The 21,317-nt window shown below is 41.7% G+C and overlaps 1 protein-coding gene across 3 annotated transcripts in view; it reads left to right on the top strand.

Moving 5' to 3' along the window:
- The window catches only part of LRGUK (leucine rich repeats and guanylate kinase domain containing), a 117,722-nt gene extending 96,759 nt beyond the window's left edge, over positions 1 to 20,963 (top strand). For 2 of the 3 annotated variants that reach the window (XM_003134660.5, XM_013985615.2), the window contains exons 17-20: positions 3,187 to 3,275; positions 5,054 to 5,173; positions 14,243 to 14,391; positions 19,580 to 20,963. In XM_003134660.5, the coding sequence (XP_003134708.2) occupies positions 3,187 to 3,275; positions 5,054 to 5,173; positions 14,243 to 14,391; positions 19,580 to 19,710 (489 nt within the window). In that variant the 3' untranslated portion in view covers positions 19,711 to 20,963. Of the gene's footprint in view, positions 1 to 3,186; positions 3,276 to 5,053; positions 5,174 to 6,369; positions 6,571 to 14,242; positions 14,392 to 19,579 lie in introns of those variants that run through there. The other variant, XR_001302322.2, reaches the window with a different exon arrangement.

Raw genomic sequence — 21,317 nt, 5'->3', positions numbered from 1 at the left:
GACCAGGTAAACTATACTGTATTGTTCATTACCTGTCCCAAACCTGGAATCAGTATTTTTGCCAAGAAGCCCTGATTTCTTTGAGTAGCAAAGAACACATCATGGTTGCAAGGACTGTTCATTGCTTGCGGGGTGGCCATTGTTTCTAGACCTTTTCTGTGGCTAGATAATATATCTTAGGAGTTCAAATGAATATTTCCAATTCAGATTCAAGACTTGGGGATTTTACTCAACTTCTTCTCTATTACATATTTTTCTTTTCTCCACATTGAGAGTCCTGCTTCTCAAAGACATAGGAGATGACAGAATTATAATATCTCACTAAATTTCTCATTTGTTTTATTTATTTATTATTTATTTATTACCGTCTTTTTTAGGGCCACACCCACAGCACATGGCGGTTCCCAGGCTAGGGATCCAATCAGAGCTGTAGCCACTGGCCTACACCACAGCCACAGCAAAACTGGATCCGATCCTCATTTATGACCTACACCACAGCTCACGGCAATGCCGGATCCTTAACCCACTGACCGAGGCCAGGGATCGAACCTGCGTCCTCAAGGATGCTAGTCAGATTCGTTTCCGCTGAGCCACGACAGGAACTCCTCTCATTTGTTTTATACACCTTACACACAGAAGAGTGTCAGAATAGCAATGCTAAATACTATCAGCCTCCATTATAAAAACTGAAGACAGTTTATAGAAAACTTTTTTGTTGATGTGTTGGGTCTTCCTTGTCTATGTCAAATATTTGTCACTTTTTTCTTGAATCATTTTACCTTTTTCATTTCTTTTTGAGTTAAAATTTTTTTCTTCATTCAGCTTCTGCTTCTCTGAAGTGATTATTTGTTGTGTTTCTTCCCTCTTGTATTTCTTCTGGCTTATTTTTTATTTCCTGAGTGGGATTTTCTTCTTATATTCTGTTTCCTGAGTTCTGTTGCCTCACTTGTGAATTTATGAAATTGTAATTTATTTGTTCCTTAATGTTTTGTGTCATTATCTTAATGCCTTTTAGTTTATTTTGAAATAATAGATTATAGAATATATTCGTTTCCTTTCATTGTATGTAAAAGAAGTGTTATTCTGCCCCTTTCCTCTTACTTCTGATAATAACTTTGTAATGGATTTGACCAGAAAATTTCCCATTCTTTTTTTTTTTTTTTTCGGCCATTCCCACAGCATGCAGAATTCCTGGGCCAGGAATCGAATCCATGCAACAGCGGTAACAACACAACACTGGATCCTTAACCTACTGAGCCACCAGGGAACTCCCCAAAATCTCTCATTCTTAAGTGAAATTTGCTTTATCAAACTTACTGAAAGAAGTGGGGTTTTTTACAAATAGTGTTAAAATAGGTGGCAGTTCCCTGAGATTTCCTGACTCTGTTCCCCTCCCCTACTTTGGTCTCGATTTCCTTTCTTTTGTGTCTGTTTACTCTGCACTAATTAATTTTTCTTCCATTCCCACCAGCTTTTTTTTTAGTGTAGGACCCTATCTTATAAGGGCGGCATAGTGGGTCAATTCCAAGAATTCACTGTTGATCCAGCTCCTTCAGAACTCACTGTGGACCCCTTATTCTTACCTGCTATTAGAATGGGAACAACCCCTCCATGTTTCACCTGTGGTTCCCAAATTGTTCTGCTTTACTTTCCAGTGAAGACTTTTTAGCTGTTTGGGAGTTGTCCTGTTCTCAGGTCTTTAAGTCACCCTATTACTTTCTTTGTCTTCCTCTTGCGTAGATACGGATGCTGTGCAGGTATCTCGGCTCTCATTGCCTGTATTGGGGGAGCTTGAGGGGAGCGTGTCACCAAGTTTTCTGTAAATTTCTGATGTTTTCATTTTGCTGCTTAGTTGCCGTATCTATCTTTTAACGTGGAAATTCTGAGAAGTCCAAAAACTATGCTCCCGATACCACTGTTGCCTTCCCACTCACGATGTAATTTAAATCAAGGATCCGTATGGGGTAAAAAAAGGATGGTATAAAGAAAAATCACAGTAGAAAGTGTGTGTACTAGCATAGAGTGATCTGAGGCAATACAGTCGAAAATCATTCTGAGGGTACAAAAGCAGGTTTGGTTGGTGTATTGTAGTGTCATAGTGGTATGAAACAATTTAGATGTGTTTATGGAGTTATTTGAACATACAGTTTTTAAATGGTGAAATTTAAGTAGAGTCAGGTTCTCCCTCTCTCATCCCATTATAAATCCCCTCCCTCCTACCCAGCAGATATTTTCGCTTCATTACAGTTACACAGAAGGGGAACAGAAACATGGTCCTGGCAAGCAAATATCTACCTGAGAGCCTCTGTTCAGCGAGTCCACATGGTAGCTCTCATGTCATGTGTCTAAGGACCAACTTGAAAAGCTTGACCTGCAGTTTCTCAACAGCATGTGTATTCATAAAAAGCATGCTCCATCTTGCTTTTTTCCCTCTTTCTGATTGCCTTTTGCCTCCAGATTATAAACCTTTTGAATGCAGAGACTGTGTTTGTTTGTAAATATATATATAATATATAAATGTATAATATTTTATATATTTTATAAAACATATAACGTATAAGATATAAAATATATAAAATATAAGGTATATGATATATAAATATATAAAATGTAAAAATATGATGTGTAATATATAAATATATAAACATAAATCTAATACATGATATATAAATATATGATCTATATAATATATAATATAAAAACATCAATGTCAAATGCTTACAAGCATTTGGTGATGATGATGGGATGTCGGTAAAATAACTTGTCCTGTTCCAGGATCCTACGTAGCATTGTTGGATATACTCACTCAGTTAGTTACTATGTGCGCCAAGATCTGCTGAAGCTAAAAAGACAATAAAAATCTGTATCCTCGAGAGATAATCTCACTAGAAAGATAAAAAGTCTAAACCTGAAATGTCAATAAAAATTGCTCCATTATTATTTTAGATGTCAGATAAGGTTTACCTGTTAAGTTGCATTCTTCATAAAAATATTTTGACTTTATATAAAGTTTTGTTTCTTTCCACTGAACAAATATTGTTGTTGTGTTTTTTTCAGCCTATCCTTTTTTCCTTTTTCTTTGCACACCTTTGGCAGTCTCTAGCAAGAAGAGAGTGATTATAGCTATTTTAATCATCTGATATATTTTTAACATCCGTGTAATTTTAGGTCATATTTCTTGCCTAGGAAAGAGAGTCCATGGAGAGACAGTATGAGACAGCCCGCCAGGCCCTCATGGGAAAGACGCCGCCTCGTCATACACTCCTGTTTCAAAGGTAGCGATTTGTCACTTTTATTTACCCCTTGGCATCTTTAGATTGATTTTCTAGTATGCCAATATACAAAAAGGCTCCGAAATCATCAACATGAAGAGGGAATTTTGTACCAAAACAGACTCAGTTATTCAGTAGTAAACCTAGTCCTAGAAGCTGTATTTCCCTTTCATTTATATGTGTTTTTAAAGGCATGATATACTCATAGCTACCAGAAACTGATGATTTTTTGCAGTCTTTGGAGACTAAATAATGATATTTTTGGCGGTGTTTGAATGTAGCTATAGGCTTTCACCTAGACTTTGATGATGGAAGTTTAATTATATCCTATTGAATACCCCGCACTTGTCTTTCATGAATCTCAAAACGATAGTAATTAATGATTTGTGGGATCATTTGGTTAATGTTTCCTTTCCATATTAAACTGTAATTTCTTTATTAATTGGCAAATTCTTGGTCCTTCATGTACAATGTTTCACTTAGTCCCTGGTGCAGAGTCAAGTCTTCGTAGGTATTAGTGACTACAGCAATCATTGTACTATTAATTAGTCCATGTGAAGAAGCACCTTTAGGCTTTAAGATTTGCTTAAAATGAATAATCAGGATTTTTATGTAATGTTTGTGTTTTATTTTCTCATTAATGTTATAAGCATCGGTATTCTGAATTCTCTTTTCTGTGTGACCTTTTGGAAAATTTGAGTACTGAAATGAAGTCCCTGGTTTCAGAAAGTTACTAAGAGCGCTGACAAGACCTTAATTATAGTGTTTTAAAGAGCTTTTAAAAATGCAGAGATTCAATGAAGCAGAATAAAAAAGCCACTTAAAATGTTTTTCAATTTCTCTTTATTGTCTATCATTTTAAGCTATCTGTTGAAAATCCTTAACCAATATAAATAAAATTGTTTTATCTTGATCTGCTATATATCCAAAAAATAGTGTGATTAATTTTCCCTAGATTGGTAGGTTATCTCTAGATAGTCTGGGTCAGAAGAGATGCCGTGTGGAATGCACAAAGCTCTGTCGGGAGGGCAGTGGTCAGAATATGGGCAGTGTCTCCCAGAGCAGCTAAAGCTGGGGCCTGTGTGACCTCTGACCTGCAGAATGGCTATGCGTATTAAAACACTGTGGACTGAGACCTGAAGCTGTTTTAAATAAGAGCTCCAAATGGGTCATACTAGGGCAGAGCCATGCTTTGAATTTGCATGCATTTATATGCAGTTGGGCTACTTTGCCCATAGCAACTCCATTTAGCAAGTCTAGAATGAATAACAGTAGGATTTATTCACTAAAAATAGCTACTGATTTTTTCCAAATCATTCTGGGCAGGCCGAACAGTGTAGATGAAAAAAAGATATTTTATGCTGAAGTTGAAAATACAGTATTAGAATTTTTAGGGATATTTTACTCTGGTATCATTTCAAAGCACTGGATTATAAACAAAATTGGAAAATACCTATTTCATTTTTTATAGAAGTTGATACATACTGGACTTCCCATTAACAAAAGGATGAGGGTTTATAATAGAATATGTACTAATCAGTAGGAAGATCATTTGCCTATGTTAATGTCTTTTAAGGATAAGGAATAGTCACAAAAATCCAAATTTGCTTAAACTACATATCGGAATGTGTCTTGCCCGTGTCTAAGGCAAGCTGTGACATGAATGTTTATGAGTAAATACCTTACCGTATTCCACATAGATTTTATTGGCATTTGCATATGCGTGTATGCTTGGTATCATTTCAAAATTTTTTGGATTTTTTTTTAATTTCCAATTTCAGGGGTCTCGTTCCAGCACCCACCATCAGTAGTCTGCGTTATTTTACAGCTTTAGAACTAAGGAGAAGTTTTGAGTTTTGTGAAGATTATTTTAAAACTCCCTTTGGACCTCCTGAAAAAAGGTGAGTTGAGTTTTGTTGGATAGAATCCGTTGTTTTCTGCTGGCTAGTTACAATAGTGGCCTCAGCCCTCCGTTTCAGAGAAGTCCTGAAACTGGGAAGCAGAGCCCCACCTCCGACGTGGAATTTGAATGGGGTAGATCCTGGCTCTCTAGGGAGGACCCAGGCATATAACCTAGTTCACTGGAAGCAAGGAAGCTTCTCTCTGGGACTTTGAAACTTGAGATGAGACAGTGGTGCGGCGGCAGTCGGAGATCACTCAGGTCTCCAGTGATAGAAGAATCAAGAATCCACTGTGTGGCTTAGGGATCTGGCATTGCTAGAGCTGTGGTGTAGGTCACAGACATGGCTCAGATCCTGCATTGCTGTGGCTGTGGTGTAGGCCAGCAGCTGCAACTCTGATTCAACCCCTAGCCTGGGGATGTCCATATGCCACAGGTGTGGCCCTAAAAAGGAAAAAAAAAAAAAAGAGAGAGAGAGAGAATCCACTGTGGAACATAAGAAATGTGTCTACTGCCTCTTCCTGTCCTGTAGATTGACTGTGTTCTTGGCACCTCGCTTATCGTGGTTCCTGCCCAGGTTTTGAACCTGGTTCTTTCGTTTTCCATTCAATCTATAAACCACTCATTAGCTTTTCAGTAACTCCCTTTTTGTTGTTTAAATTAGCCTGAGTTGGTGCCTGTAATTTGCAATCATATCTCTGATGAGTACAGTGTGGTATTCTGAAATGTGTACCAGCTGATGCCCCATTTATAAAAGGCCATTTTCTGGATCCCTATGCTTAGTATGTCAAAGCGTAACTCAAAACCCGAATACATGTATGTTGAGCCTGATCACAACCACAGCAGACACTGCACCGCTGATGTTAGTGCTTGGCCTTTGTGGCCATTCCATTCCATTCCATTTCTAATTCAGCTGTGCCTGTGACCACCATGACTGCTCTCTGTAGGTCTTTTTTTTTTTTTTTTTTTGGCTGCCCCATGGCATATAGAGTTCCTGGGCCAGGGATCAGATCTGATCCCTGATGGCAATTCCAGATCCTTGAATCCACTGTGCCAGGCCCGGGATCCAATGTGCCTCCTGACATGCAGAGAGGCAGCCAATCCCATAGAACCACCACAGGAACTCTCTCTCTGGGCCTTGAATCCAAACTTCCCAAGCAAAGATCTGGTTGTTGGATCAATCACCATCTACTACAGGTGCTCCTCTGGGGAGAAACAGGCTGGTCTGCAGATTGGCTGCCCTTAGGACAAGCCCTCATCCTTTATCCAATCACCTGTGGCCGGAGCAGTGACAGAGAACCAAGAGCTCTTCAGAAGGGGTCCGTGGGTTTGGTCCCTGAACTCGAGGCAGCATAATGCCAAGAGAAGACTGGGAGGAAGCACACTCAGACATGAGCAGTGGGTATCCCTCGAGAATTATTTGTTATTTTTATTTTCTTTATCTTTTTTCTGTAACGTCTAAACCATCTGCACAGGATATATACGTTTTAATTTTATATCCCCCCAAAACTTTAAAAATCCATGAGCATTTGATGAAATATTCAATAAAGGGGGAAAATTGGTCCTGCAGATCCCATTCATTTTCTCATATCACTCTCTACATTGAAACACCTTTTAGATAAATTATGAAGTTAAATACAACTCAATGCTTATAATATAAATAGTGTGTTGAAAGTCAGATGCAAAAGTATATCCAGTATCATGTAGGTTTAAAAATATTCATGGGTAATGCATAGAAAAAAAAATACTAAAAACAAATACACCAGGAGGTCCTGTCATGGTGCAGTGGAAAGGAATCTGACTGGGAACAATGGGGTTGCAGGTTTGACCCCTGGCCTTGCTTAGTGGGTTAAGGATCCAGTGTTGCCTTTGGCTGTGGTGTAGGTCGCAGACATGGCTTGGATCTGGCATTGCTGTGGCTCGGGTGTAGGCCAGCAGCAACAGCTCCGATTAGACCCACAGCCTGGGAACCTCCATATGCCACGGGTGTGGCCCTAAACAGCAATGTGGGATCCAAGCCACGTCTGTGACCTACACCACAGCTCACGGCAATGCCGGATCCCTAACCCACTGAGCAGGGCCAGGGATCAAACCCGCAACCTCATGGTTCCTAGTCGGATTCATTAATCACTGCGCCACAACGGGAACTCCTATTTCTTGTAGTTCTAAAGGCTGAGCTGTCTGAGATCAGGAGGCCAGCATGGTCAGGTTCCGATGAGCGTCTTCCTCCTGGTGTGTGGGGATGGCTGGCTTCTTGCTGTGTCCCCACATGGTGGAAAGCAGGGAGAGGAAGCAAGCTGCCTTCTGTCTTTCCTTAGAAGGGCACTAATCCTACTCATGAGGGCTTCACCTCCGGACCTAATTACCTCCCAAGGGTCTCATCTCCTTACACCATCACATTGGGGGTTAGCATTTCAACACATAAATTTGGGTGGTTTGGGGGAAGGACACAAACATTCAGGTTGTAGCAGGGGAACAGAAAGAATGAAGGAGTTCCCATTGTAGCTCAGTGGTAACAAACCCACCTAGTATCCATGAGGATGTGGGTTCAATCCCTGGCCTCACTCAGTGGGTTAAGGACCCTGCTTTGCAGTATAGGTCGCAGACATGGCTTGGATCTGGCATTGCCATGGCTGTGGTGTAGGACAGCAGCTGTAGCTCCAACTCGACCCCTAGCCTTGGAGCTTCCATATGCTGTGCGTGTGGCCCTAAAAAGACATACATACATATATAGAATTAAAAATGCCCAGTAGGCTGCAGTGAATGACTGAGAGTAATAGTCTCATAGTTCTGGAGTCCACAAGCCTGAGATCAGTATTAGCAGGGCAGGTTCCTTCTGAGGCTGTGAGGGAGAATCTTTCCTTGGCCTCTCCGCTATATATCTTTGGTTGATATGAAAAGGGTGGATCAGACCTGTCACTCAAGTCTGACCCTTCCCTTATGGTAACATATGCACCTTTCATCCCCACTTTTTGACTTGTGACTTTTGAAGCATTTTTATTTACTACTCCCTTTGATACAAAAGAAAAGTAATTGTCAAAAGGCAGAACTAGCTCTGTGACCCCCCCTTTTTTTTCAAGGGGGTGTGTTTTAAATTAAGAGCTATTCTTTTCCAAAAATAAGAGACCAAAACATATGTGTTATGGGTTGAACTGCATCCCCCCCACCCCTGCACCCCAATGTATACGCTAAAGTTCTAGCCCCACAACCTCTGTATGTGACCTTATTTGGAAGTAGGGTCATTCCAGATGTATTTAGTTAGGATGAGGTTATAATTGAGAAGCATGAACTTCTAATCAATATAATCGGTGTCCATATAAAAAGAGGAAATTCAGATATAGACACACACATAGGGAGAGAGCTTGAGGTGATGCAGAAGCCAAGGATGGTTAAAGATCTCCAGCAAACCACTGGAAGCTAGGGGATGGGCCCAGCAAAGAGTTTCCCTCACGGCCTCAGAAGGAACCGACCCTGCTGATATTGATCTCGGGCTTGCAGACTCCGGAACTGAGAAACAACTACATTCATTCAGCCAGTGCACAGCACTCTGTTACGGCAACCCTAGCAAACAAACACGATACATATTAAAAATCCAGAGAAGTTTCTCATGCCATTTTCTTTGTACGTTCCTTTCAACATACTCTTTCTTGATCACTTTGGAGATTTGGCCATAAAATGTATGGATTATTATTTTTTAACTACAAGAAGGAAGAACATATTTATGCTTCTATAGATATAACCCAGGGGTTCCCATCATGTCCATCATGGCTCAGCGGAAATGATCCCTAGTATCCATGACTAGTGTCCATGAGGATGTGGGTTTGATCCCTGGCCCTGCTCAGTGGAGTAAGGATCCGGCATTGCTGTGAGCTGCCATGTAACTCACAGAGGCAGCTTGGATCTGACGTTGCTGTGGCCGTGGTGTAGGCCAGCAGCTGCAGCTCCAGTTCAGCCTCTAGCCTGAGAACTTCCATATGCTACACTTGTGGACCTTAAAAAAAAAAAAAAAAAAAAAAAAAAAGATCATGCCCATAAAATGTAAATGCATCTAAGGCTATGTTCAGGAGGAAAAGACTCAGTCTAGTTACCCTTCTAGAGAGAAGACCCCAAGCACAGGTTAACCATGGCCTTTTTCCTCTGCAGAGTGGATGGGTTTTTTTCCATGACTGGACAATCCAGATGTTGACAGTACTGGTCTTCGTTTATGTATTTCTCTAGAGAGTGCTTCTTGGACAAGCACACTTACCTTCTATGGGAGCAAGAGATTAGGAAACAAGGTTTTCCAGGAGCATGGGTCTTCCACCTGAATGGTGCTAGCATCCTATGAGGGGGTCCAAAAGCTGTTGTCTAGCAATAAGACAGACCCAAAAAACTGTCCAACCTAGTAAGAGGGACCGCCGCCTTCAAGCAAGCCATTAGAATTCTCTAGTCGACAACAAGTAGATCAAAACTTCTGAGCAGAGGGAGTTCCCGTTGTGGCACAGTGGTTAGCGAATCCGACTAGAAACCATGAGGTTGCGGGTTTGATCCCTGCCCTTGCTCAGTGGGTTAAGGATCCGGCGTTGCCATGAGATGTGCTGTAGGTCGCAGACTCGGCTCAGATCCCATGTTGCTGTGGCTCTGGCATAGGCCGGCGGCTACAGCTCCAATTAGACCCCTAGTCTGGGAACCTCCGTATGCCGCAGGAGCGCCCCAAGAAATGGCAAAAAGACACAAAAAAAAGGGAAAAGAAAAAAAAAAAAAACTTCTGAGCAGAAAGACACATGTACCCCAATGTTTATTGCAGCTCTATTTGCAATAGCCAAGACATGGAAACAACCTCAATGTCTATCGAAAGAGGAATGGATCAAGAAGATGTGGCACATATACACAATGGAATATTACTCAGCCATTAAAGTGAACAAAATACCGGCATTTTTAGCAACATGGATGGACCTAGAAATTATCATGCTAAGTGAAGTCAGCCATACAATGACACCAACATCAAATGCTTTCACTGACATGTGGAATCTGACAAAAGGACACAATGAACTTCTTTACAGGACAGATGCTGACTCCCAGACATTGAAAAACTTACAGTCTCAGGAGGAGACAGTTTGGGGGGTGGGGGATGTGCTTGGGCTGTGGGATGGAAATCCTGTGAAATCAGATTGTTATGATCATTATACAACTACAGATGTGATGAATTCATTTGAGTAATAAAAATTAAAAAAACAAAACACAAAAAACTTCTAAGCGGAACCCACAGACACAGGAAGATCGCCCCATCCTGGAATATCTCAGCCTAGGGATGCTGGTGCCATCTCGCCCTGGCTTTAGTTGATAGGAAGCTTAGGTCCAGCGAGAGGTCAGTGTCCATGCTCAGCAGGATGGGAGCTTTGATGGAGAGCTGGTTCTGGATTCCAGCCACGAACGACCCAAGAGCTGCAGCCTCTGCTTGTCATTCAAACATGTTGGACATGTCCCCTTAGAATTGCCTACACCAGGCACTATATTTCATCCTAGGTCAAGGACAGGCCCAGAAAACTGATTGGACTGTGATTCCAGTGATAGAGCCCTGAACCCCTGGGACCACCTCATTAGGACTTGCTTCTACCCTTTCCATTTCTGTTCCAGTCATAACATCATCCTCACAGACGTGAACACCCTCATTTAAATGACAGGCTTTATCTTGAACAGACCCAATTTGCATCATCCTTTGCTACTGCCAGATATGAACTGAAATTAAATGTGGAGGGTGAACAAATGGAGGTCAACTTGAACTTGATCCTAGAAATGTACTTCTTTGCTGAGATGGGAATCATTTCATTGGAAGTCCAGAGAAAAAAGCATAATCATAGCAACTATTAGGCTCTGCAGTAAACAATTACCTACTGATTTTCAACATTTACTTTTCTTTTTTAGGGCTACACCTGTGGCATATGGAAGTTCTCAGGCTAGGGGTCAAATTGGAGCTGCAGCTGCCAGGCTACGCCGCAGCTACAGCAACGCCAGATCTGAGCCACACCTGCAACCTACACCACAGCTCGTGGCAATGCCAGATCCTTAACCCACTGAGCAAGGCCAGGGATCGAACTCACATCCTCATGGACACTCACATCCTGCTGAGCCACAATGGGAACTCTGATTTTCAACATTTGAAATCAACCTTCGGCTGAATCATGAAAAGGCATAGCTGTGAATACAAAACTTAATACAGTCAACTTTGTGAAAAGTTTTGATGACAAAGTTGAGGAGGTGGAGGTAGAAAGTCAATATATATCGTCTGTTGTTGATGGAACAAGAAATGGGGATTTTTTTTTTTTTTGTCTTTTTGGGGCCGCACACCCACGGCATATGAAGGTTCCCAGGCTGGGAGTTGAATCAGGGCTGTAACTGCCGGCCTATGTCGCAGCCACAGCAATGTGGGATCCAAGCCGCATCTGCAACCTGCACCACAGCTCACAGCAACACCGGATCCTTAACCCACTGAGTGAGGCCAGGGATCGAAACTGCATCCTCATGGATACTAGTCAGATTCATTCCCACGGAGTCACAAGGGGAACGCCAAGAAACGGGGATTTTACATATGATACGTGAAAACGTAGATCTGAAAGATGGAGGAACTGAAAATAGTGATAGAACTGTTTGTGGGGAGTGTTATTATGAGCTAAATCCTTTCCTGTTGAAGCAGAAATCCCTATCCACCAAAGACAGGTTTTAAACTGATAAGTCCATAAAAGTCGGTGGCATGGTATTTAGAAATGAAAAGATTATTGTCAGAATGTCTAAAAACAGACAGTTAAGAATGATTGGCTCTCAGGAGAAAGAAACTGTACTTTCTGTTAGCAGCCCTTCTATGCAACATGACTTAGTTTTAACTATATGTATTTAGTAGGCTGATGAAAGTGCTATGAAACGTTGCTGAAGAAATGAGAAAAATCACAGAAAAGATGGACATATTTTCATTACATAAACCTTTTAAGTTTCTCTAAGCCCGAAATAAATTTTAAAAGTAAAACAGCAAACTATATAAAATATGTATTAATAATATATATAATATACTATGTTTGATATATAGCATAGAAAATATATGTAATATAACATTCAATGTGTCATGGTATATATTTAATTTATAATTTATAACCATATACATATACTATGTATTCACACAAATTGATATGGAAAACCTTCAGATCCTCAAAAGACAAATGAAAAAAAGTGTAAACAGCTCACAAAAAATGGGAGAAAAGCTAATTAAAAATATAATACTTATTTTATTTTTTTTATTACTCAAATGAATTTATCACATCTGTAGTTGTATAATGATCATAACAATCTGATTTCACAGGATTTCCATCCCACAGCCCAAGCACATCCCCCACCCCCCAAACTGTCTCCTCCTGAGACTGTAAGTTTTTCAATGTCTGGGAGTCAGCATCTGTCCTGTAAAGAAGTTCATTGTGTCCTTTTGTCAGATTCCACATGTCAGTGAAAGCGTTTGATGTTGGTGTCTCATTGTATGGCTGACTTCACTTAGCATGATAATTTCTAGGTCCATCCATGTTGCTAAAAATGCCGGTATTTTGTTCACTTTAATGGCTGAGTACTATTCCATTGTGTATATGTACCACATCTTCTTGATCCACTCCTCTGTTGATGGACATTGAGGTTGTTTCCATGTCTTGGCTATTGCAAATAGTGCTGCAATGAACATTGGAATACATGTGTCTTTGCGAGTCGTGGTTTTCTCTGGGTAGATGCCCAGGAGTGGGATTGCTGGATCAAATGGTAGTTCTATGTTTAGTTTTCTGAGGAATCTCCATACTGCTTTCCACAGTGGTTGCACCAATTTACAATCCCACCAACAGTGTACTAGGGTTCCTTTTTCTCCACACCCTCTCCAGCACTTATTGTTTGTAGACTTTTGGATGATGGCCATTCTGGCTGGTGTAAGGTGGTACCTCATAGTGGTTTTGATTTGCATCTCTCTAATAATGAGTGATGTTGAACATCTTTTCATGTGTTTTTTGGCCATCTGTATGTCTTCTTTGGAGAACTGTCTGTTTAGATTGTCTGCCCATTTGTTGATGGGGTTGTTTGTTTTTTTGGTATGGAGCTGCAGAAGGTGTTTATAAATTTTGGAGATTAATCCCTTACCATCACATCCAAGAGAATAAAATACCAAGGAATAAACCTACCTAAAGAGACAAAAGACCTGTAGTCTGAAAACTATAAGACACTGATGAAAGAAATCAAAGATGACACAAATAGATGCAAAGATATACCATGCTTGTGGATTGGAAGAGTTAATATTATCAAAATGACTATACTAACTAAGGCAATCTACAGACTCAATGCAATCCCTGTCAAATTACCAAGGACATTTTTCACAGAACTCAAACAAAATATTTTAAAGTTTGTTTGGAAGCACAAAAGGCCCAGAATAGCCAAAAATATAATATTTAATCTTGCCATGAACAAAAAAAGCTCAGCTGTTCGCAGTGCTCTGTGGCATGAGCTCTGCCTCATAGGAGCTGCCTTCCCTGGTGGAAGCCAGGGAGCAGGTGGATCCTAGAGGAGAGCCGCCTACCGGCAGGAAGCCCACTGGCCCAGACACAGTGACTTCAGCACCAGATCACACCCTAACCTTGTCCTAAAAAGGGGAACAAAACACTATATAATAGCATTAGGTATGCCCAGTGTGTGGTCCAGATCTGGTTCCCTAACACACTTTCGTTTTCTCTCTCCTTTAAACAGCAGGGGCTGCCGTATATAAATGGCACTTGATTCTGAAGTCCTGGGAATTAGGATCTGTGCCTGACACATCTTGTTTGAAACTCCAGTACCTGGCAAGATGTTTTACTCTTAATAAGTGTTTTGTATCCTGGATGAGAGGGTTATGCTCATGTGTACGATATTTAATGTCAGCTGCTATATAAGTCTCATGAACCTATGTATCATTAAACACTTTAGCTCAACAGGGATGTGTTTGCAAACTAGTGAAATGACTTCACAAAGGCAACCCCGTGATCACATGGCCATTAGTGGGTTTGCATCTCAAAGGTATCATTCCTTTTTCATTTTCCAGTGGCGTGGATTCCAGTGGTACCATGAAACATTCTACATTATTTCAGTCCCGTCCATGGTCAAAAGATTTGCCTTTTTGGCCTCCAAAGGAGGGTATTTATTCACACCCAGAGTCAACAACAAGTGATGCTGAGGATACAGCCCTAAAAGGTATGAGTCATTTACATACAATTCTCATATAAATATTATACATATTTTCCCACTGTGTCTCTGACTGTTTTGGATTTTTTTTTTAATTGAATGAGTATTTCAAGTGAAAATCTTTCCTTTGAGGCAGGGTTTATTTATCCCCCATTGTAATGGATGAGAAAGTGCAAAAAGATTGGCAATGTGCCCAAGATTCCTCAGCTACTAAGAGTGGGTGCTGCTGCTCTGCCCATCTGGCCACACTCCCTGCAGAGGTGTTCTGGGGCAAGGTGCCTGTGCTCTCTGAAGGGAGTTTTGGCATCTTGGGCTCCGTTCAGTGAAGGTGAAGAAAAGCAGAGGTGTTTTCGTATTGCCTGCCACCCTCTTGCTTTGGGGGTCTGGCAGAATCCTGATTTTTTTAGGTTTGAAGGCTCAGTCCCAACCCCTCCCCTTCACCTCCTTTTTGCGCCTTGCTACCCAACACACTTGTGAATGCATATTTCCTGGCATGGAAGGAATGCTCATTGTGTTCTTGTCCCTGGCAATGTTCATAAATGACATTGAGTAAAGAGTGGGGGGGGGAGGGGGCTGAAGAGGTAGAGGTGAAAACGGGAAAGGGAGAAATAACCCAGTGTGATGAGGCTTTGTAAGAAATTGATAGAGGAATGAATAGACTGGGGGGAAATCTCTAGGACCTGGAGGCTAGGAGGAGCCACCCCTGGTAGCCTGGTTGCGGTGGGGGGTAGGAGTGGGCAGGGTGGTCTGCCTGAGTCCAGAAGAAGACTTAAGAGTTCCCGGCTTGCTCACGTGACCATGGGAAGGAGAAAGAGAATATAGACTTTTTAGGTTCCCAGAAGGACGGAGTTCCTAAAACAGGGACCATCGAACCATTTCAGAAGTGGACTCCCTCTTCAGATGTAGTTGTATTCAGGACAGCTGACCAAGATAGGGTATTTTCAAGGATTTTACTCACAAGGGAGGACACAAGCAATACATGAGAATTAAAATCTGTTGACCGGAAACAGACTACCGGGTGATGCTCCAGCAAAGATGGGTTTATTAGGGATCAGCAGAAAGTTGCAGTTCAGGGTCCATAACCGTGGTGAGTCATGTGCAAGGGAAGGAAAAAGCTTTTTATAGGGAGATAAAGGAAGTTGGGAAAGCTTTGGCAAACAAGGAGTCAGCGGCTTTCCATTGGCTGAGTCCCTGCCTGGAGAGAGGAGGAGTCTTTCTGCTTCCCCTTGGCATCTGCTTTGGTTGCAGGGTGTGAGAGCTCCCCCTTCTGGTGACCCAACTCCATTTCACTGAAGTTTCTGTTTATTAATTTTTTTTTTTCGACAAGTCCCAAGACCAAAGTTCCAGGAAATAATCCCAAATTCTCAAGTAAACATATTCTGTCATCTCACGGAATGTGGGGAGTGTTCTAGGAACCCTTTAAAAGCTGTGACCTGCCTGAGGGAATCCAGGACCCTGGACCAAACATATCCCCAAGACCCATCATGGATCTGGCTTCCCATAGGACAGTGTTCCCGGACCTTTCCCATCTCACTTTCTCTCCTCTGCCTGTGTCTTTCCTTAAATAGGATAGAGTCGAAAGCTGCATTCCCAACACAGTCCAGTCAGAGCAATGTAGGGCTGTTACCTGTGGGGTGGGGCTGTGGAACGAACATTGCATTAGGAATCCGAAGACCTGGGTTCTGGTTCCCTTTCTACAATTGTCTGGCTGCCCAATGTTGGGCAAATCAGTTAATGGCTGAGCCTTGGGAAAATAATATCTGTCCCACAATAATAAAGTAATATCTTATATTACTATACATTACTATAATAATGTATTTTAATACATAATATAGTAATACATGATATACAGGACCAGCAAAGATGAGATGTGGTCTAAGTAAGAGGTAAAGTGCTAGATACCTGCTGGGTATTAAGACTGTAAATTTTTTTTGGTTGAAAATCAGGCATTTGAAACAGCAACTTCCTCTTTAAGTCAGAAGACTGGCTCAGTGCAGGGGGAAGACCTTTGCTAATTAGCGGAGCATCTTCTGAGCCCAGGATCAGCCCAGTGTGAAGGGCTGTGGTCTTTTCAGTCCCTCTCTGGACTTGGCCTTTCCCTGGGCCTCTGTATGTGCTATTTTTCCAGTTCCCCAGTAAACACAGATACTTTTTAATGAATGTATTAATTTTCCTACATGTCTTCCTCCTGCTTCCTCTTGGGGCCTTAGCTCTTCTGTTGTGTTCCGCAAGCAGGAATCTCTCATCCCAGGCATCTTTGGGTCTCTGCCCCGATAAGGTTTTTCAGGAGCCCTGCCCACTGCTTCCCATGGCTTCCTCTAGCCTGAGACCCCAGCTATGCCACTTTTAGCCCCCTGGGCTCTGAGTCAGGTGACATGGAGACCCCTCAGGCTGCCCCTAGACAGGTTACAATATTACTGTCCCAGGTTCTCCGGAGGGAACTAGGAGCGAGGCCTCTCTTCCCACAAACTGTACCTCAATCTACTGGGAGGCGGAGAGGCAAAGGTGAATAAAAATGTCATCAGATTTCCTACTGTTTTCTTTCTTTTATTTTGTATTTAAAGTATAGTTGATTTACAATATTGTACCAATTTCTACTGTACAGCAAAGTGACCCAGTCATACATATACATACACGTTCTTTTTCTCGTGTTGTCTTCCATCCTGTTCTGTACCTAGAGACTGGGTATAGGTCCCTGTGCTGTACAGCAGGACTCATCGCTTATCCATTCTAAATGGAATGGTTTACATCTACAAACCCCACACTCCCTGTCCATCCCACTTCTGCCATTTTTAATGTGGCTTTTACTTGATGGCATTCTCTTGGTTGCTGTAGATCACTGACTGGTTTCTGGAGGTCCTGTAAAGTTATTTTAGCTGGTCTCTAGTTGCTTACCTGTTGCTTCCCTGGGGAACAAGGCCTGGAGCTTCCTAGCCTGACATCTTGCCAAGGATGTTCTTTCTTCTTTTTTCTCTTTTCTTTTTCTTTATTTTTTTCTTTTTTCTTTTTTTTTTTTTAGGGCCGGACTCACTGAATATGGAGGTTCCTAGTCTAGGGGTGCAATTGGAGCTACAGCTGCCAGCCACAGCCACACCAGATCAGAGCCACATCTACAACCTACATCATAACTCACAGCAACAGTGGATCCTTAACCCACTGCATGAGGCCAGAGATTGAACCCGCGTCCTCATGGATACTAGTCAGATTTGTTTCCGCTGAGCCAGGACAGGAACCCCTGCCCACGTCTTTTTGTGGTGATTTTCTTAGAAATCACATCACACTACTGGCACTGGGTCAGTTAAACCTTCATATTTTTTTTCACATGAACTGCCAAACCATGTTTTTATCATCTAATATATGTGTAGTTGATTTTTTAAAAGTAAATACAACTTTGGTTTTCATCTTTTTATCACTTTGGTTCCAGCCCCACATTTCAACTTGATCAGATCCTTTGGGGTCTTCATTCATCTTCTGAATTGACTTACTAGTTTCTAGATTTTTATGAAGCCAGCCAGCATGCCACCTATGTTTTTGTCACAGTCACTGTCAACATCGAGACCCGAGACTTGGCCAAGAGTAGCATCGTCCTGTGACAAGCCTCTGGAGACTCACTTCCAGGAAGAGTCCACCTGCTTTGTGATTCATGCTCACATCTTGCTAGTGTATTGGCAGGACAAACTTGGATGTGTGCCTTGCATTATATCAGTGGTATTTTCTAACTCAGAGTTCAGGAAGCTTTCTGGAAAGGGCCAGACAGTAAATGCTTTTGGCTTTGTGGTGCACATAGGCTTCTTTTGCAACCACTCAACCCTACCACTGCCATGTGAAAGCAGCCATGGACAATATGTAAATTAATGGGTATGGCCTGGGTTCCATTAAACTGTATTTATTAAAAGGGACTGCAGACCAGACTTGGCCTATGGTGTGCTGATCCCTGCCTAAGTAAAAGGGAAATGAGTTAATTCTAAATAGTTTTTCTTTGCAACACTTAACACTCACTACAGTAGTTTCTTAAGACACAAATCCTTTCTTGAATAATCTTGAATTTGCCAAGCTTTACAGTCGCCAAGCGTTAAAGTCAGGTGTGCTGGTTTTAGATCTTTATTTCCATTTTTAAAAATGGCAGTGATATTTGCCTCCAGTCCTTTTCTCATTGCAATGAATTCTCAAAGACCAGACACTCTAAAATTGCGTCTGTAAGTTATTTCAGCAGCCAGCAGGTGACTTAGCTGGGAGTAGAGAGGTGAAATGACTGGGAAGGGAGGCCAGCTCTCTGACTGCCTTCTTTCTTCCTCGGGGCCTTTATTCACTTAAGATGGCTTTCTTACTCTTTTCCAGCTTAAAAAATATCTCCGTGGTGAAGAAGAAAAAAAAAAAATCAAGGAAGAGTCTTTTTCTTTTTTCTCTTTCTTTCTCTTGTGTCCTCTTATTAACACGATATCGTCTTCTCAAGGACTGTGCCATTCTTGCTCTGAATATACCTTTAAAGGTCCATTTGGCCTTTAACATTTTGGATTGCTTCAGTTTGCCCAATAAGTCGAGTCTTCCTGATCTTACGCTCTAAGTCACTCCATCCTTCTCACTTCCTGTAGAATCCTCTGCTTCACTCTCTCAATCCCTCCTATGCTGCTTTCTCCCCACTGAGAATTCGGCTTCCTCGGTGACCACCATGCTTCGACCTTGAGTCTCTAGCTTCCAAACGCCCCTTGTCCCCACTGTCCTTGAAGGAACCTAGCTCCATGGTTTGTGTTTGGGTCTTCCGCCTTGGTGAACACCTCAACCTTAAAGGGCATTCGATGAGCTTTCTCTAGGAAGGACTTCAGGGTGTGTGTGAGTTGGGGGGCTTTGTGCGTGTCTGTGCTAAGTCGGCTTATGTGTGATTGAAAAGGAAATTGGCGCAGGTATTGTTACAGAGGGTGTGAGCCGGGTAAAAGCGTAGCATAGGAATTGCCTAATGCAGCAACCTTCTGGTCACTAGGCAGGTCTGCCCACCCAAGGTTTGTCCAGCCATGCATATGATATATTCTCAGCTTCATCACCTATTTTTCTTTTTTGGATGTCATGTGTTCCTTACAGTTTGTTATAAATGAATTCTAAAAATTATTCTGGTACTTACATCATGGAATATTCATTTTCTTTGTTTAGTGTACCAAAGGGTTAACTATAATCTTTTTTTTTTTCCCTTCATGTTTTACAGCGCTACATAAACCGTCCTTTCCAAGTGAAAAAGGGTCTCTCCAACACAGAAGACACACGATCTCAGTCATCAGTCGCCCAGGTTCCAACACCAAACCCACCCTCCCTCCAATCCCTCATGGCTGCAAGTAGACCAGTGCCTGACGTTTTATCTTAATGTGGAAAACTTGCTCACATCATGTCTAATCCCCTTGTCTTACCTGGCCGTGGATCCTGGCTGTTCCTCACTCAGCCAACTAACTACAAAAGAATGCTCTACATGCCTTAATTTTCTTGATCATTTTCTTTTGCGATTCTCTGAATAGTGTCTTTTTTTTTTAATGTAAGTGATTCTTAGCTTTTATAAATGTAATTTCTGTTTTTCCCATAGCTGTTAATGATTTTTTTCAGCCGCTTCCCGCTCCAAAATCTGAGATGGCAAAATCCCCCAAGATCTCTGCATTGCCATGTGCCTAGTGATTTTTGGATATAACGAATGGGGAGTGTGCTCTTGGAATTTTAATGCGTCTGTTTATAACATCAGTATATACTCGAGGGGATTGAAATATTTGTCCTTCTGATTATGAAAGGATTGTAGAGTTAGTGCCATTTAGCTCATGACCAACATGACATCTTGACTTGCTTAAGCAATATGAAGGCATAAAGAGTATCAGATATTTCTTTTATTTCACCCTTTCCTGACCCTGATTATAAAAGGTTTATATACAGCTTTGATCTTTGTGGCTTCACTACCTGCTGTTTGCAGGAAAAAAAAAAACATTGAGTGATTCTAGATGAGGCTGGTGTTCAGCTAATCTGTGCGAGTAAGACTATCCTGGTTGGTAAAGATGTTGAAACGCGATCCTTTTGGATTGGTAAATGGACGCTTCTCTGACTCCTCTGTGCATGATGACTCATGGGAACAAAAGCCTTCACAGACAGCTCTACTAAGTGTTAAATATTTTAAACGTCAGAATCCTCTAATGCTTTCCCTTTTAAAAGTATCAACCCCCACCCCCTTTGATAACCTCCTTTCCCGTAACTCACACTTGGATGTGACATGCTTGGCTCTTGGCTCCTCCCTCCTACCCAGCCCTTTTCTCAAAAGGAGCTGGTTAACATTCTTTCCCTAGGATTGAAGGGAGAGGATAGGAGGGGGTACGTGGAGGAGAGGACCAGGCTGAGCTGGAGCAGGGAAGCAATCCTCTCTGGAGAAGAAGGGGTACAGAGACTGAGCCGTTGTGCCCCAAGAATTTTAAAGAATGGTTTAACTTTCACCAGCATCATCTAATCTTTTATTTCTTTAATTTTTAAATTTTTTCTTTTTACAGCCACACTTATGGCACGTGGAAGTTCCCAAGCAAGGGGTCGAATTGAAGCTGAAGCTGCAGCTACCAGCCTCAACACACCAGAGCCACAGCAGTGCCGAATCTGAGCCGTGCCTGTGACCTATGCTGCAGCTTACAGCAGCGCTGAATCCTTAACCCACTGAGCGAGGCCAGGGATCAAACCTGCATCCTCAGGGACACCATGTCAAGTTCTTAACCCCCACAGTGGAGCCACAGTGAGAACTCCTCATCTAATCTTTTAAAAACTTCTTATGAAATGTTTTAGACACACTGAAAATCTTAAAAATAATAGTTTCAATTTCAGACAACGTAGAAGAGATGCATTAAAAATTTTCTCCTACTAAGTGCAGCTAAAATCCTAGAAATTATGTATAAAACAAGCACAAGACTGAGAGGTAGAAGGAAGAACAA

Source organism: Sus scrofa, chromosome 18 (assembly GCF_000003025.6).
Source record: "Sus scrofa isolate TJ Tabasco breed Duroc chromosome 18, Sscrofa11.1, whole genome shotgun sequence".
Taxonomy (NCBI): Eukaryota; Metazoa; Chordata; class Mammalia; order Artiodactyla; family Suidae; genus Sus; species Sus scrofa.
Note: the sequence above shows the minus strand (reverse complement) of the source record. Positions and strands in the feature narration are given on the sequence as shown.